Source organism: Rhamphochromis sp. 'chilingali' (genome assembly GCF_963969265.1).
Source record: "Rhamphochromis sp. 'chilingali' genome assembly, chromosome: 20".
Lineage (NCBI taxonomy): Eukaryota > Metazoa > Chordata > Actinopteri > Cichliformes > Cichlidae > Rhamphochromis > Rhamphochromis sp. 'chilingali'.
Window position 1 is genome coordinate 12,408,534 of NC_137947.1, and position 16,786 is coordinate 12,425,319.

The following is a 16,786-nucleotide window of genomic DNA, read 5'->3' on the forward strand; positions in this document are numbered from 1 at the left end:
GGAAACAGAATTTTGGAAGACCTGTGTTCTTTTTTTTTTTTTTTTTTTTTTTTCCTTCCCCAGACTCAGAGAAAAGATTGCTCATAGGCATATATTACAAAGCCCATACTCTTACAATCTAACATGAAGTGGTTAAAATTCACAGTAGTGGTTAAAAAAAGACAAGTCCAGTATTTATTTATTTTCTTTCCTTTTTAAATCATGTAAAATATCAGAAAGAAATACAAAGTGGAAAAAATATACAGGAAAGTTTGCAATGATTATAACAAAAACACATTTGTGTACCATTGATTGATTCAGTCATAAAAGCCAGATTAAGAAACATTCAAGTTTTCTTAAAACATGAACAGAAAAGGTGATCTGACATTTAATATTCTTGACTAGTAGGCCTAACAGTTGTTGCTAAATCAAGAAAAAATGAAAAAGATTTTAGAAAAGCACACATGATTTAAACAATTGTAAAATAATTTTACGTATTAACCTCCTAGGACCTGGCGTCCACATATGTGGACATCACATTTTGGGTTATTTAGACCAAATTACTGAATTTTGCTCTACAGGGGCCTGATATCCACTTACGAGGACATTATACTGCTACTGTTCTATCGAAGTTTTAAACGAATATCCTCATATTTGGCTCTTTTCTTAAAAACAAAAATAAGGTTAAAAGAAAAATCTGGTAATTCTTTTGTTTTTACATTCATCGGGTCCCAATATGCCCAAATATCAAAGAGAAATTAAAAATGTATGCAGTGGAAGAGTTCGGGTCTTAGGAGGTTAAATATAAGTACCATTTATTTGGTCTTGGCTCTAGGTTCAACTGAGTTGCTCCTGCATGTGTGCAGTCTTTTAACTTTCCAATCCAAATCTGTCCTGAGTACAACAAACCAAAAGGTGGCACCAAAACTCATCTCTGACAAAATCAGTCTTCATTTAATTACTTTCTAATAACTTGAAACCTCAGTCTTATAGAAAGCAAACAATAAATATTTTTCATTTTTAATATAATTAAATATAGAGTAGCTTTAATAAAAATAAATTAGCTTATTTTGCCATCCGTGCTCCATCTGTCTTCTTTAATGTACCATAATACATTTGCAGAAATGAAGGATGCGGCACCTGTTACGTTTGTCTGATGCAGTTTTTAGTTTGCAAACTAAACACGATCAAATTTGATCTGACGCTTGCCATGCACACAACTGACAATCTTTTCATGAGATCTACATTATGAAGAAATGCTACATTTTTAGTAAGGCGGCAGATGTTGCCTTTCAGTGCATTACGCAGTTGTGTATGTGGTTGGTCATGTGGTTCCCTTATTTAGAAAGCAGCCCTTCATCTTGATGTGATAGGCATAAAAGCCGAGTGAGTGAGGTTCTCTTTTGGACATTTTCTGGGTACAAGTCAGGTGTGAACCCAGAGTCTGTGACCTGTAGAAGTCAGCGTGGGAATTGCAGCAGCCACAGCGACTCAGCAGCAGACGCACGTCTTTCCTGAAAGCTTGTGTGAAGATGGTGTACAAGAAAGGATTGCAGAGGGAGTTGATAGGATAGAAGAGAATGAGCAGGATTTTCGAGTGAGACACAGTTATGAGGGGCATATGCAGGGCTGCAGAGATGGCGAAGAAAGAGATCGGTGCCATGCAGAGAAAGTCAGTGAAAATGAGCACAGCCATGCGCTTGGCAATCTTGGTGTCTCCACGCCGGGTGGAGTGCTCTGGGTTGTGAACACTGAGATACATGCATATGTAACAGTAACAAACCACCAGGAAAGCAACAACATTGAGAATGAGCACAGCCACCACATAAACCTGAGCGCCGAGTGTGTTGATATCCATGGGCAGACAGATGCTCACTTTGCTGTAACTACTGACCCCCACAAGAGGGAGCAGGGCAACCAGCAGAGAGAAAGCCCAGCCTCCTACCATTATGGCTGTGACATGATGCATGCGCAGCCTCTTGTTGACATGCATGGCATTGGTAATGGTATGCCATCGTTCAAGACTAATCACAGTCAACGTGTATACCGATAGCTCGCTGGCAAACACAGTCAGAAACCCTGCTATGCCACATCCAGGACCGGTCTGCCAGTCTGTGGCGTGATTGTAGTACTCATGACGGGAATGGTAGTCCATGAAGGCAATTAGGATGAGATAAAGCCCCATGCACAGGTCGGCGAAGGCCAGATTACACATGAGAAATCTGGAGACTGTGAGCTTATGGTGGCCAATTAGCAGGATGACCAAAACAGCCAGGTTACCGGCCACAGCGAAAACCGTAATGATCCAGGTGAGACAGCGCAGGAAGGAAAAGCCCAGTAGGTCCTCGCAAGGATTAAAAGCATCTGGCTTTGGGGAGCATTTGACAAAAGGGTTGCTAAGACAGTCAAATTCCAGGTCTTGATACTGAAAGTTGATGCCATTGATAAGACTCGTGTCATCAGCAGTCGGATCTCTGAAGAATACACGTTAAAATTAGCATCAAAATCCTAGAATAACAGACAGTAGAGACAGTACGCGTGGTACAGTTGGGATCAGAAGTTTACATACACTCATCGTGGGTGTGAATATCATGGTGATTCCAGAGTGGAATGATTGAACAGCATACATCTTTAATGACAGGTTTGAATCTATTTAGGATTTCCTCTAATCCACCCAGAGTGTATATACATACACCCGAAATAATAGCTGTCTGTCTTTTAAGCATAGTCCACATATTTTCAATAGGGCTGTGGTCAGGGCTTTGGGAATGCCATTTCAGAAATGTATCGTTAGCCTGTTTTATCGATTCAAAAACCTGTTTTGATGTGTGTTTGGGATTGTTGTCCTGTTGGGATACCCAATTCTGTCCATGTTTCAACCATCTAGCTGTTGATTTGAAGGGATGCGGAATGGCTCCAGAGTGTGATGCTACAATCACCATGTTTGACAGTTACTGCGGTGTTCTTAGGTTTGAAACCTTCACCTTTAGTACTCAAACATACGTCTTGTCATTGTGGACAGATAGTCCCATCTGATTACAAACCTGTCTAGAAGGCATTTGGCTACAAATTTCAGCCAACCTTGAAAGTGCTGATTTTGTCTTGTTCGACACACTTTGTGTTTGTGGTGATGTGAAACTTGCTTGATTGTGGAGAGTGACACTGGTTTTCCAGTGTTTTTCCACTGTTTCCGGAGGTTCAAGTTCATGGTCGGCCTGAGCCTTGTTGGTTTCTGAGTTGTTTCTGAACATCCTTTCATTTGAGGGTGACATTTTGGATTTTCTTCCAGACTTTGGCAAAACAGTGATCCATCTGAATAACTTGTTCTCAGTATTGGTCAATCTATAGAGTGCTGTCAAATTATTTTTATGCTGGCAAAGAAAAATGACCAGTTGGAGTCGATCATGATTACTAACAATAAGTTAATTAGCCTCGTCAGGTTAAAAGACATTGTTTTACAATCGGCAACACTTGTTTAAAGATTTAGGTGTGTGTGTGTGTGTGTGTGTGTGTGTGTGTGTGTGTGTGTGTGTGTGTGTGTGTACTTTTGACCCTTTTTAATTTATTTTGGATTTTCTCAAATGCTCAAACTTGTGCACCAAATTATTATTTTTTTTTAAGTCATTAAATATGTATGCTGTAGAATCATTTAACCTTGGAAAAGGAACGGTTGAAAGAAAAAGTCCAAAACAACCATCATATTCGATTCTAAAAACAAAAAGAACAAAAAAACCCAAAATTTTGTTGTACAATGACAAAGGGCTATTTTTCTATTTTATTCTATGCTGTATTCACCCATGAGTGCCTGTAAACCTCTGACCACCAACTGTATAATTGGGACATTTCTGGGAGAACCGAAGCAAGCTGTTGCTGTTGTTCTTCTTCCCAGACTTGGACTGTTTTTAAAAAAAAAAAAAAAAATAAAGCACACTGGCTTAATTGGGCTCCTGGCATATTAAGGGAGCATCTTCACATACAAAATGTGTAGCAACCAGTAAGATCAAGGTTTAAGACACAAAATGGAGACTTTCTAAGTGACTAGGGAAAAACTTACATTTCTGTATTCATCAGATCACAAAACTTGGTCAAGTTCTTTAAGGCACTTTCCCTAAAGAAGAGAAAGGAATAAAATGGTTAAACCCCTCAAAATATCAACAAACTCAAGTGCAAATGATCCACCTACTGATGATCTGTATTCACTGGACAGAGCTTTCGACTGTTTATGCAGATGTGAATGGATTTGTTGAATCTCTGGGAGCATCTGTCGGTTACCTTTGTTTCCGCCGCCATGTGTGGAAGGCGCAGCAGTGGCTCGGGTACGTGAGCTCCGCTTCCAGCAGTTCAGCTAGACTTTCCAGTGGAGGGAGGCTCTTTAGAGCATAGGCATGGCTGGCTTTCAGAAATTTAACCTGCCTCAATCCATTAGGGGGGAGAGACCTCAGAGCCGTGGAGGAAACATCCCTGAAAGGCAAACACGGAGAGAATGCAGACATACATTTCAACGATGATTAGTAAAACAACTATGATTAAAATTCATTGAACTACTTGCAGGCACTAGAAAAGCTTTCGTCTGTCTCGTTGTCTTTCATGGGTCATTTAAACTCTGCCGAGGGCTACAAAGCAACTCGATCCAAGAGAAGCCGTTTGTTGATGTAGACAGTGGAAGACATGCTTTCTGGCAAATTCACTGAATCATCGACAGGTGTTCACAGAGTTCTGGAGACTGTGGCAACAAAGCCCTAATTCATTTTCATATTTATCAGCCAACGAGTAAATCATGCTGCCTCTGAAGAGATGCGCTTTCACGAGAAAGCAACTTTATGAGAATAGAGGTTGCAATTACTGTCTGAATACATTTTTATCTTTAGCAAAAAGACATTCAGGATCTCCTTCCCGTCATTCATTTGACTGCATTACCTTTACCCAAATATTTATTACATCTATAGAACCCAAAAGATCCAAAAATTACTCAAAAGAAAGTTCTTTTTTTTAAACATCAACCACAGAGTTGGTTGCAATCAGAGACCTTGCAAGCTGCATGCACCGCAGATTGAGCTATTTGCTTGCTAATCAGTATTCAGCAGTCCTGCCTGCCTTGTTGGTTGTTTACACAGACAGACTGTCACTACCCTAATGTTTATACAATAAAATAAGCACTGTTATGAATATCAATCTCGCTTTGTGACCTAGCTGAAATATAATCACTTTAACTCTCTTTAATTCTGTTGATTGAACACAGCATTGAAAAGTAAATACACTAACTCAAGTGCAATTTTTGAGGTTTTTATGCAATTTCAGTATTTTTCACAGGGAGAGGGGACTTCTTTGCACATGATTGCTGTACATCCAGTTGCAACTTGCAGCTTAAACTGCAAAACAGTGTATAAAATACATCAATTCAGCCATGTAATGATGAATAGCAACATTAAACATAAATGGATTGCATGCTAAATTGCTACTTCTCTGCTTAATCATGTCTTAAAAAAATGACTGAAAATAAAGTAAAAGTGGTGATATTAATATTGTGATTTATTTTTAAAGATGTCATAGCACTATGTCACTCGAACAGAGCGCTTCTCCCTGACTGCTAGAATGGGAGGCAGAGCCTTCAGCTTTCAGGGCCCTCTTCTGTGAAACCATCTCCCAGTTTGGATTTGGGAGACAGACGCCCCCTCTGCTTTCAAGATTAGGCTTAAAGTTTTCATATAGAAAGGACTGGATCAAGTGACCCTGTCTTGTCTTCCTGGGCTTACCCCAAACATCTGAAACAGTTGACTGCCCCTCCCTGAGCCTGGTTCTGCTGAAGCTTTCTTCCTGTTAACAAGGAGTTTTTCCTTCCCACTGTCACCAAGTGCTTGCTAATAGGGGGTTGTCTGATTCTTGGAGTTTTCTTTCTATTAAAGTACAGTAGGGTCTTTACCCAACCATATAAAGCGACTATTGTTGTGATTGGGCACCATATAAATAAAGCTGAATTGATATATATTAAAACAAGACATCAAAACAATGCACTGAAAGACACTTTCAGGCTGAGATGAGCTGCAGTCTATGGAGATAATTTTGTGTGGAACTGTCACTACCAATCCACTTGTGGGGAGTTTCATGAACTCAAATTACTTACAGAACAGTTGGACCTGTGGCTCCTTCAAAGGCATCTTCTTGAATGTTACGGAGATACCAGTTGTCTCTCAAAACTCTACAAAAGACAAAGAAACAGTATAATGCACACAACACTGAGCGAAACAAAACTTTTTGTTTGCTCAGCTTCACACTGACAGTGATGAGCATTGGGTTTATAAAAAGGGTGCCTGCGCATATCTCATCAACAACAACATTCAGCATTACTGGGACAAAGAAAACAAAGGAATGTAATCTTTGTTTAGTCTTACATTGTGTTTGTTCACTGGTACATTCAGTTTTCATGACTGGGGGGAAAGGAAAGGCCTCAATCTAAACGTTGCACTCCCCGACAGCGTACTGTCAAGCTCAGGTGTTTTTGTTTGTTTAAATACTGATGATCAAAATGCTTACAGCGTGTTGAGCTTTGTCCCATTGAATGCGTGCGATTTTATTTCCTTGAAGCCATTTCTAACCAGGTTCCTGTCAAGGACACAACGTTTGAATTTATTTAGCTGTCAGAAGCACCAATCACCAAGGTCAGATAAATGAACATGAAATTTCAGAGACTTATAAATATGCATCAAGAAACATTCCTAGAGAATAGTAACAAATAGTTCCTTTTAGCTTTGATGTGGGGGAAAAAAAGGACTTTAGTTCCCTTACTCACATGTCAACATACTCCTCTGTGATACCCTGGAAGGAATTGGCAGGAATGATGTCAATCTCCATGTTGTCTGCCATGTCTCTGCACACAGAGAAGATAACGCTCACTCAGGCTGTTGGGTTTAATTATCAGTTAGAAAAAAAATATGTATATTCGTAGAAGAAGAAGAAAAAAGAGAGCAGTATGATGAAGTGTGACAGAGTTGAAGGATTTGTTACAGGGTTGGTGGCATCGCGATATCGACGGAATAAAAGTAAAACAGAACAAACAGAGCTAATGACGTGAAGCACCTGCGGTTTTGCAGCATGCAGAAAGACGCTAATCCAGTTTGGAAACACACTATTTCTTTAAACAGGATTACTTACAGGATAATATTTGGCGACAGGGAAGAGATGGTTGTGAAGTCTGGGAAGTGTGCAATGCCCGTGTTAGAGATGCTCCTGTGATGGCAAACAGCAGAGACAGATGATCGTGAGCAGATAAGAGGAAATCTTCAAAGCAAAAAAAAAAAAAAAAGACAGGGTGGGAGGGAGGAAGAGTTGCAACATTTCAGAAGACTCTTCTAGAAAACATCACTTTCTGTCCATGACCTTTGACAAGTTTCCTTGCATTTAATTTGCGGCAGTGAATGCCAAATAAATGAAAAATATCTCCACAGTGACCTTATATTGGATAGAATAGTAATAGCAAAGCATAATAGAGGTCATGAGAGCTTCAAGATTAAAAAAACACAAGTATAATGGTGGTTTGTAGGTAACAAGAAAGTGTCACAATCATAAAAAACCCAAAATTACAAAGTAGGGATGTATGAACAATATAGACAAATGCTCTAATATCAGTGCAGCTGTATTATGTTCAGACTTACAAAGAGAAGTATTTGCAACTTTTTCAATTTCATAAAATTGAAGAAGTTGAAGTGAAAGACTCAAAACTGAATTTTGCAAATCTATTATTTTCTTCCCTAGTCAATAGTGGATTTTAGTGTCTTGTTCACCTCTTAGCCATAATTCTGTTTCTCACTGACAGCAGCAACATTTTCTACCCTCCCAACCTCCCCTAGCTTATAGCCTCAATAAATTGAAATTTACAAACAAAGCTTGTGTAGTTTCCCACTATACTGCTAGAAAAGCTTTATATTCTATATCCTGTGCTGCCTTGTGAATAACAATATTTTCCTGTCACAGTAAATAGTCTGATCTGGATACAAATTCAGTCCTGTGTTTATCAACCTGCCAGCACTTACACAGGACTTGCAGTTGCCTGTTCGGACAGTAATATTTGGATTATGTCTCAGAAGCCTGGTCACCCACCATGACAAACAAAACAATCATTTGACTGCTGCTTGGAAGTCATCGGGACTGAACAAAGATCAAACTTTTCTTCCTGCCTTCCTTGAAACACAACTTTTTAAATTGGTCTACAGTAGAATTATTTTCAGCGTTAACGCAACATATTGTTTTTTTTGTGCAACCTATTTTAGTTTGTTCTGTGATCCTGTAGGAGTGAATGTGAATGTGCTTCTGTAGGAGTCTGCAGTCGGTCAAGTGGATTATTTTTTTTCTTATTTGTTGTGCAAATGTTGATTCTGCTTCGGTTGAGCCTTCAACCTGTGTGTAGGTGTTTACCTACATGTATGCAAGGCTGCGCTTATACACAATGCAAACAAGCCGGATGCTTAGCAGGTACAATGTTTACCATGTACAGAATCTTAGCAAAGCTGGTTTGGAGGCTAACATGTGCTAATTAGGATGCAACGAAGGTGCAGATCAGTCAATAGGGAACATTATTAGATATTTTCTCATGGATTTAGGCATTATGATTTTGCTAATTGCAACAGGAACAACATAGTATCATCGTGAGGCAAACATGAGTGTGTTAATCTAACCAGCAGCTGTTCAGCCCCTCCCCAAATCAAAACAAAAAAAAAGGCCTGGCCATTAAGCCATTGGATTCAACATTCAATAGTCTCAACTTTCTATAAAGTTTATATTAAAGTACCCAGAAAATGTACAGTGCCATGCAAAGTCTTGAGCCACCCGTTTTCTTTCTAGGTGCAGTGAATTGTAGAGGCATGTGCAAACATACAAATACAGAATGTAAGGAAAAAACAGAGTTTGCACAGTTCTAATGAGCTTGAAAGTCAGTATCGGGTATGACCACCTTTATTCTTCAACCCTGAACTGTCTTCTTGTAATTTCTTTAAGTAGTCTTCAAAAAGGACATTCAAAACTCTCCTTTGGATGCTGTCTTTTGTTCTGTTTTCTGTCAAGGTGATCCCAAACTACTTCAGTCATGTTGGTGTCCGGGCTCCGGGGAGGCCAAATCTTGACTGATGCTGTTCCACTGTGTATTTCTCTGTTCAGGTATGCTTTTACTGCATTGGCAGTGTGCTTGGGATTATCGTCATGCTCAAAAATCAAGCTGTTGCCAATCAAATGCTTTCCAGATCGTACTTTTCTGTGTTTATAAGTCCATCAATTTTGGCAAGCCCAGAATCATGGCAGAGCCTCCACCATGTTTTACAGATGGCTGTAGACACTCGCTGTTGTATCTCTCTCCAGACCTCTTATGTACATACTGACAACAATCTGAACCAGAAATTTCAAATTTGAATGCATCACTCCATTAGACCTGTTGCAAATGACTTTCATTCCAGTTCTTGCATAATTTGGCACATCTCAACCTTTTCTCCTTCTTTATGAATGACTCAACAGCCACTCCTTCACTAATACCATTTCTGATGAGGCTTGAGAGAATAGTAGATGGATCAGATGCATTTCTCTGATCCTCTGTCTGGGCTTTGCTGAATTTTTTCATATTTTGTAAGGACATGACTTTCAAATACCATTCATTGGCTATAGATATATTTTTAGGCCTGCCACTTTGGGAATCACTTTGTTGGTTAAAAAATATTTTGAATGATTGTAGAACTATTGCTCAAGACTACTTTAAAAAATACAAGACAGTCTGGCTCCTTGGAAGCATAATATAAAGAAAAGGGTTGGCATGAGACTTTTTCACAGTACTGTAGAGTCATATGAAATTCTTAGGTATGGGATCTGTGGTGTTGTTGGTTTCATAGTCAGTCATCTGTGAATTCACATTAATTTGATTTATACTGTTGATAACTGCACTCTTCCTTAATCTTAACAGTCCTCACACCTGAACTAGCACCCATGTCACTTCTATTTAAGGCTTGGTAACATTTGTGTATCACTTTCAACATGAAATAAGTAAGAGCTACACATCATTATTCTGCTGCCTCTTTGTGAGTTGCTCTGCTCACTAAATCACAATTGTTTTTATCAATAACATTTATGTAACATTATAGTATCTCATTGGCTCTCTTCCTATTTTGCAGCATTAAGCCATTTGCTAATTGTGCATTTATGGTATTACACAGTGAGGGAGCATCACTTGCTGCAACACAAACAGGCACAGACTTTAACAGGTAAACTCAGCAATGATATGAATCCCATGTCTGGTTCATATTTAACCACCTGCTAAGTTTATATGAAATGTGCACATAAAAATCAAGCGACTTACAAATATTCCAGCTTGGGCAGGTCAGTGAAGGCGCCTTTTTCAATAAATCTCAGGCTGTTGATATTCTGCACTGAGCTACAGGAAACATATCAGTAATCACAATTTTCTTGTCAGTGGCTGTCAACAAACAAGCATGGAAAAAAAAAAAACCCCTCATTCATACGTCAGCTGCTCAAAAAGTCAAGGATTAAACACGTCGCTTTATAATGACAGACTAATCCCGTGAAACCTAAAGGAAATGCAAATCATTTACCAGCTGCTCAAATGAGTAATTGCTTTCATCGTGTTTGAATGGGACATGTGGTGGAGTGTAAAGTGTGACTTACATTTGTGCCAGGCTGTAGAGGGAGAGGAAGGCGTGTGTCTGTATATGTGTGATGCAGTCGCTCTGGGAGATCTCACTGTAGCGCACACACAAGAAAGGCTCTACATCCATCGACATATTAACAATATTTTTAGTTATGCAAAGTGACACAAGTGCTTGTTGCGTTAGAAATGGGACAGAGATGATTGATGGCAAAACAGAGGTACCACCAAGAGCTTCAGAAATACATCAGTGATGCATCTAGGCCAGGAAGACTAAGTGAAGATCTTTAAAAAGCAGGACAAAACAAAAGCGTTCCGAGACAAACAAAGTCAACAAGTCTTCCCGATTTGTCCTTGAACACTTTGTTTTCTGATGGCTGACTTCTTTTTACGAGACGCTCTCCATCTTCCTTTTGCAATCATCGTTTTACTCTGCGGCCCTACTGTAATCAGCCTGCGCTTTTCTTAAAATAACGTTGCTCGGCTTCCATTTCTAGTCGAGAAACAATTAAAGGACTCCATCTGTACCGCATATTATTTGTTTTCTTTTATCCCCTCTCCTGATTGCATTATGTATAGTGTTGTAATTACTGCTTACAGCTCTGGAAAAAAGGCCTCTGCGCATGATCATCTACATGAAGTGGTGCTGTGATTTCAAGGATGCGTCATCGGTGACAAAGGACGAGCAGGTCCTCGTGTCATTCCACCTTGACACGGGTTTTGACAGCTTTTACGACTAACTTCGTTCAGTCTCAAATTTATTTTATCACTGAAGACTACAGTATTTTGCGATGGAGGTTAAACTGAACATGAACCTATCACATGCGAGTACTTTATGTATCTGAGACCGATAAGGCTTGTCCCTGAGCAGCAGAGCAAAGTCAAACGCCCTCAACACCAGCCGGCTCACCCACTGAGCGCTCTCATTAGCAGCTAAAAATGTTTTTTACTTACTCATCAGACTGTTGTGAAATAAATAATAAAGCTCAGTCTGTGAACAACTCGGGATAATGCTACGGTTTTAAGACTGAGTGTCTAGCTGTAAATATGATCAAGTTGAGCCCCGACTGATGGGAAATAAATTCCCACATCTGTAGCAGACATCAGAACCTCTATTCTTCTATACCCACCTATATGCACAGCTTTAGGAAAAAGCAAGTTAAACCCAGTTAAATGATTTTTAATAAACATTTGAGTATCTTTGACAGATCGTACCAGTAAAGGTGGTATATATGAGCTTTTTCAGTCAGCAAACAAATATTCTTCTGGAGAAAAGGTAAGTATACCCGTTAGAACCTGCTGTTCTTTTTTTAGAATAAAAAACTTCTTTGGTTAGTTGTGTACTGTTTTGTTTTGTTGTTGGCAAATTTCATTACCCCCCCTTATATTTCTGGGCACCCTGTGCTATCACCTGTGGATGAACTCCCTCTGGTGTGAGTGGGTATGATTTGTGGTAAGAGATTTTGGTTGTTTTTTCTAGAGCTGGATTATTTAGCGTTGTAGGTGCAACTTTTTATGGTTGAATTTATACAGATCTGGATCTACTGTGCATGAGGAAACTGATCGTGTCGTAGGTATAGTTGACGTTTTACCACTTTATTTTACACTGTTTTTATTACATGTTGCATTATTTTTTTTCAAATTGATAACTTTTTTCTGTTTTAAAGCTGTTATCGACTGTCTCCAGCTCTCCTTCTTTTTAAATTTAGTTGTAGTTTTGTTTTTGTAAGTCCCCCCCAGGTGTGCAGGCTTTTAGATGTAAACGATTTCTTCTTTAATTGTTTTTTGTGTTTGTTTGTGCCACTTCAGTGCATGGCACACAGGTGAAGTGATTGCAGTGTTTCTGAAATAGGGTGTGACTATACTTGTAGTGCCATTTGTTTGCACTTTTGGTCAGGTAGGTTTCAAGTTACAGCTGGGATATTAGTAGAATATTTGATTTGTTCTGTCTGGGAAGTTTACATGATTTATTGCTGAAATAAATGTTGCTTGGAAATTTATTTCCTTTGGGTATTTTTATTTTACATTTTACCAGCGCCAGAACATGTCTACATTTACGCTGGCCAAGCAGCTATCTTTGATTTGTCTCTACAGATCATGTTAAAAAACTCTCGTCTTTGTGTATACAAACTGTACTTTTTGCTCTTATGTTGTTTTTATACATCAAAGGGTTTTTCCTCCCATTCAGATTCAATTTTTACAGCATAATAGTAGATGGATGCACTTTGACATGAACAAGAGATGCATGGTTCTTTTGCACTAAACTGGGATCTGTTTTGTACTACTCTAAAGCATCTACCTTTGATGAAAACAGGACATTAGGATAATACGCATGGGACCACATGACATGAGCATGTGGTGAATGAACCCTTTAGTTTAGAGGTTGCTGAAAAGACTGATTTCTTCCCTCAAAAGTTTTCACTCTCAATAAACATGAGGCAATGATTTTGAGTAAATTGTAACTGAAACATATAAAATCAAAGGTTTATTTATTCAAATATTTAATCTCTAAGGAAAATGTGCTTGGTGTAAACTTTCATTTGATCATACTCCAATAAATGTTATAAATAAATGATACATTACACATTTTACATTGTATTTATGTAGAAAAAACTTACATGGGAAAATTGAATGTAATTACTTGTGCTGATTTTTTAAATGAGTTTGGTACATGTAGTAAACTCAACAACAACAGATCAAAGTGAAGCAGTTATATTAGGAAATAACAAAAAGATGTTAATTTTTTCCAAATTAGCCTCCATTAACCCGGTAAACATGACAACATCTGTTGATTACCTGATAAAGAAATGATCAAAGGATTAAACACATCATAATTATTCTATCTTTATTTCCAAGCAAAAAGCATTTGAGTAATTTTGAAGTAAAACGAAAAAGAAAAAAGCGATGGATGTAATTGTCCTGTAGAACTAATACTGCTCTAGTCCTTCACTAAGTAAAGTACATAAATTTGCCCACCTATAATACCTCTGTATGAGAGGGGAAAAAAAACTTACATTATTGTAATGTTGATCAACTCCTTGAAGGCATGAGAGGGAACTCTTTTCAAGGGCAGATGAGTGAGCCTTCTGCAAAAGTCATTGGCAGTTAAATCCACATTTTATATGGCTAAGTATAAAAGAAAATGAGAAAACACAAAACTGTCTCTTTAGGTTATCCTTCAAAATTACACCCATTATAAACAAGTCCTTGGAGAAATATTACAGTAACAGTAAAGAGAATATATTCAAGTAAGTGAGAGGTCAGAGCCAATAAGTCTCAAAAAAAGAGGAAAAAAGTTAATAAAGTAGTATAATGGCACTGGTGGGGTCACATGAAACGCCACAGACCCTCTGCAGGTGGATTACAGTGATTTTAGACTCGCGTGGACGCTAGAGCATAAAGTTGGGTTACTTACAGTCGAAGCACGGATGTTGGTCCTGTGCGGGAGGCCAGCTGAGTCTCTTTGCTGCACTGAAACGAGTCGGCGGTGCACCGGCAGATGGCCGGACAGGTATAAGCGCAGCAGGAGCGCGCATTCAGGACACAGGACAGCGCGAACAGGAGCCAGACCGCCCGGAGAGCCATGTGTGACACCGGGCTACTCACAACGGGATTTAAGCAATATGTATAAACTCTGCTGAATTTTCTCACAGCTGAAGCTCAAACACCGCGCTGCACACTTTCATGCTGGTACAAAGGGAAGAAAGGCTAAATAATGTGCGCTTTTAGCGAGCTTCAGGATCCACTGCTCACTTCAGGTGCGCTTTTAATTGCGACTTACTGTCCGCGTGGAAGAGCCAACAAAGTGAAGCACAGGAGAAACTGTGTTTAACAGCCCCAGCCACAGAGATGTGACGTTTAGTGGGTGGGGGATCGTAAAAGCTCTGACAAATGTTAGCATTAAAAGTGATGCGGTGAAGTCACGCTGCCACTCATGTCGAACTAATCCGTTTATAACAGCGCGGGGACGATGACGTTTGGGTTTTCTGTTGTGAGCCAGGCTAATGTAAAGGTTTCTTTATCTCCGTCTTCCTTTTAAAAATTAAAAAAAATTGTGTTCACTCAAAATATTATTAAAAGATTTCTCTCTCTTTTTCACTCAGTCACACAGGCACACACACCCACTGGACCCCTGCAACATTAGAAATCTGCATTTATACAATAACAGGAGCAGTCATCTAAAGGTGAAGACCGTACAATTATACAGAGAAACCCCCACAATCAAACGACCCCCTTTGAGCGAGCATTTGGCGACAGTGGGAAGGAAAAACTAATAGAATTTTGAATGATGAATGTGGAAATGGAGCATGCAGCATGTTCTACGCTGTCCTCTTTAAACACAAAGACTCAGTTCTTGCAGTTTTTCCTCAGTATGATACCACAGACGATTATAAATCAAATTAATCCATATGTGATCAGAGTGCAGACTTCATAAAACTGACTGACACGCAATTTCATGTCCAGGTAAGGCACCTTGTTATTTCTCGATAAATAAAGTAGATATAACACTGGAAATTTATTCAAAGTGATGAACTTGTATTTCATAGCTTTTTTTTGTATTTTTAAATATGAGGGTGAACGAGAAGTTAGTGGCTGTCATGGAGGTCATCATTAGGCTGAAAAACCCAAACAAACCTATCAGACAGACAGCAAGAAATTTAGAAGTGCATTGTTAAAAAGAATGAATGTATTGACCAGCTCAGCAACATGAAAAGACCACAGAAGACACTCAGTGTGCATAGAAGTGTTTTCATGGATAAGAAAACGAGCATTATTTAGGAAGCAGGTGTATCACTGTGAAAGTCTACAAGACAGACACCTTCATGAATAGAAATACAGAAGGTTTACGACAAAGTGGAAATCACTGATTCGACCTGGAGCCAGCGTAGTTCTGGAAACTGGACTAATTAAACTAAGGAATGATGGGAAAGACAAAAGTATGAAAAATTAGAGAAACAGCTCACGATCTGAGCCAAACCACGTCATCTGACATTGTGAAGACAAAAGTATGGCATGAGCATGTATGGCTGGTAGTGGAACCAGTTTACTGGTGTTTATTGATGATGTGATTGCTGATAGAAGTAGCATGATGAACTGTGAAGTATCCCACAGTGCAAATTTTAATGGCCCAAACAATCAACCAAACAATCTATCTATACACTAGTACCAACTGCACATTATTTAAACATACCTGAGTATTGTTGCTGACTATGTCACAACAGCAGTGTACACATTAATAATAGCTGCTTCCAGCAGAGTAACACACTTCCTCACAAAGCTCAAATAATCTCAGACTGGTTTCTCAAACATGACAGCGAGTTTACTGTACTGAAATGACCTCCACAGTTATACAGATATTAATCCAACAGAGCACCTTTGGGAAGTGGTGGGGATTGGAAGATTCACATCATGGATGTACAGCCAACAAATCCACAGCAACTGTGCAGAGCCAGCATGTCAATATGGACCAAAATCTCTGAGGAATGTTTCCAGCACCTGTACTAGTAAGGTTTACCCAACACAATGTCTGTGAGTGTGTATATGAAGAGGTATGGAACCGAATATGTGGCAGAGCTGTTGTATTAATATGTACTTCGATTGTAGAGATGTACCCAGTAAAAAAGGCTACAGAGCTTGAATGCAATTTATCTGAGGAGAATTAAAAATATATGAGTTCAAACTTACTTGAAAGCAACATAACACACTTTCAGTGAAACTGTAAATAGTGCCGGGACCACTGGCTTTCATTTACACATAATGAAGGGTGAAAAAAATACAAAAATCTAATTTGATGGGAAGTCAACTCTGCTCAAGCTGTGATTGTGCACACTTTGGCATTAAGTAATTTTATATTGACTCATACACTTCTGAACAGGAAATATGAGATACCCGAGGTTTTCTATAGTAAAGTGTCTTGGTTGGTTATAAACTGTAACAAGTATGACACGGTTGTCCAAACTCAGGCTCCATTTGCAGGATGGATGATTTCTTAAGCAGGATGCTTCTGTTTGTTTTACCCTTTGTAAACGCTTTTCACTGGGTGGCACGTCAACCTGGGAGATGGAGAGTTAAATGCAATGGCTAAATACAGCTAAATGCATTACAACTCTTACTACACAAATGGACTTTTACAGCACCTTGCACAGAATAACACAGCACCTATCCCAAATC

General features: G+C 39.0%; 1 protein-coding gene across 1 annotated transcript; it reads right to left on the reverse strand.

Annotated features, from left to right (window-relative positions):
* Positions 1-129: 129 nt before the first annotated feature.
* On the reverse strand, positions 130-14,456 carry LOC308388098 (lutropin-choriogonadotropic hormone receptor-like). Its single transcript, XM_080868594.1, has 11 exons — positions 14,031-14,456; positions 13,630-13,701; positions 10,636-10,710; positions 10,310-10,384; positions 7,129-7,203; positions 6,767-6,844; positions 6,511-6,579; positions 6,101-6,175; positions 4,252-4,440; positions 4,034-4,087; positions 130-2,453 (listed from the first exon to the last, which is right to left on the reverse strand). The coding sequence occupies exons 1-11, from the start codon at positions 14,198-14,200 to the stop codon at positions 1,304-1,306; spliced, it is 2,082 nt and encodes a 693-aa protein (XP_080724720.1). The 5' UTR covers positions 14,201-14,456; the 3' UTR covers positions 130-1,303.
* Positions 14,457-16,786: the final 2,330 nt, after the last annotated feature.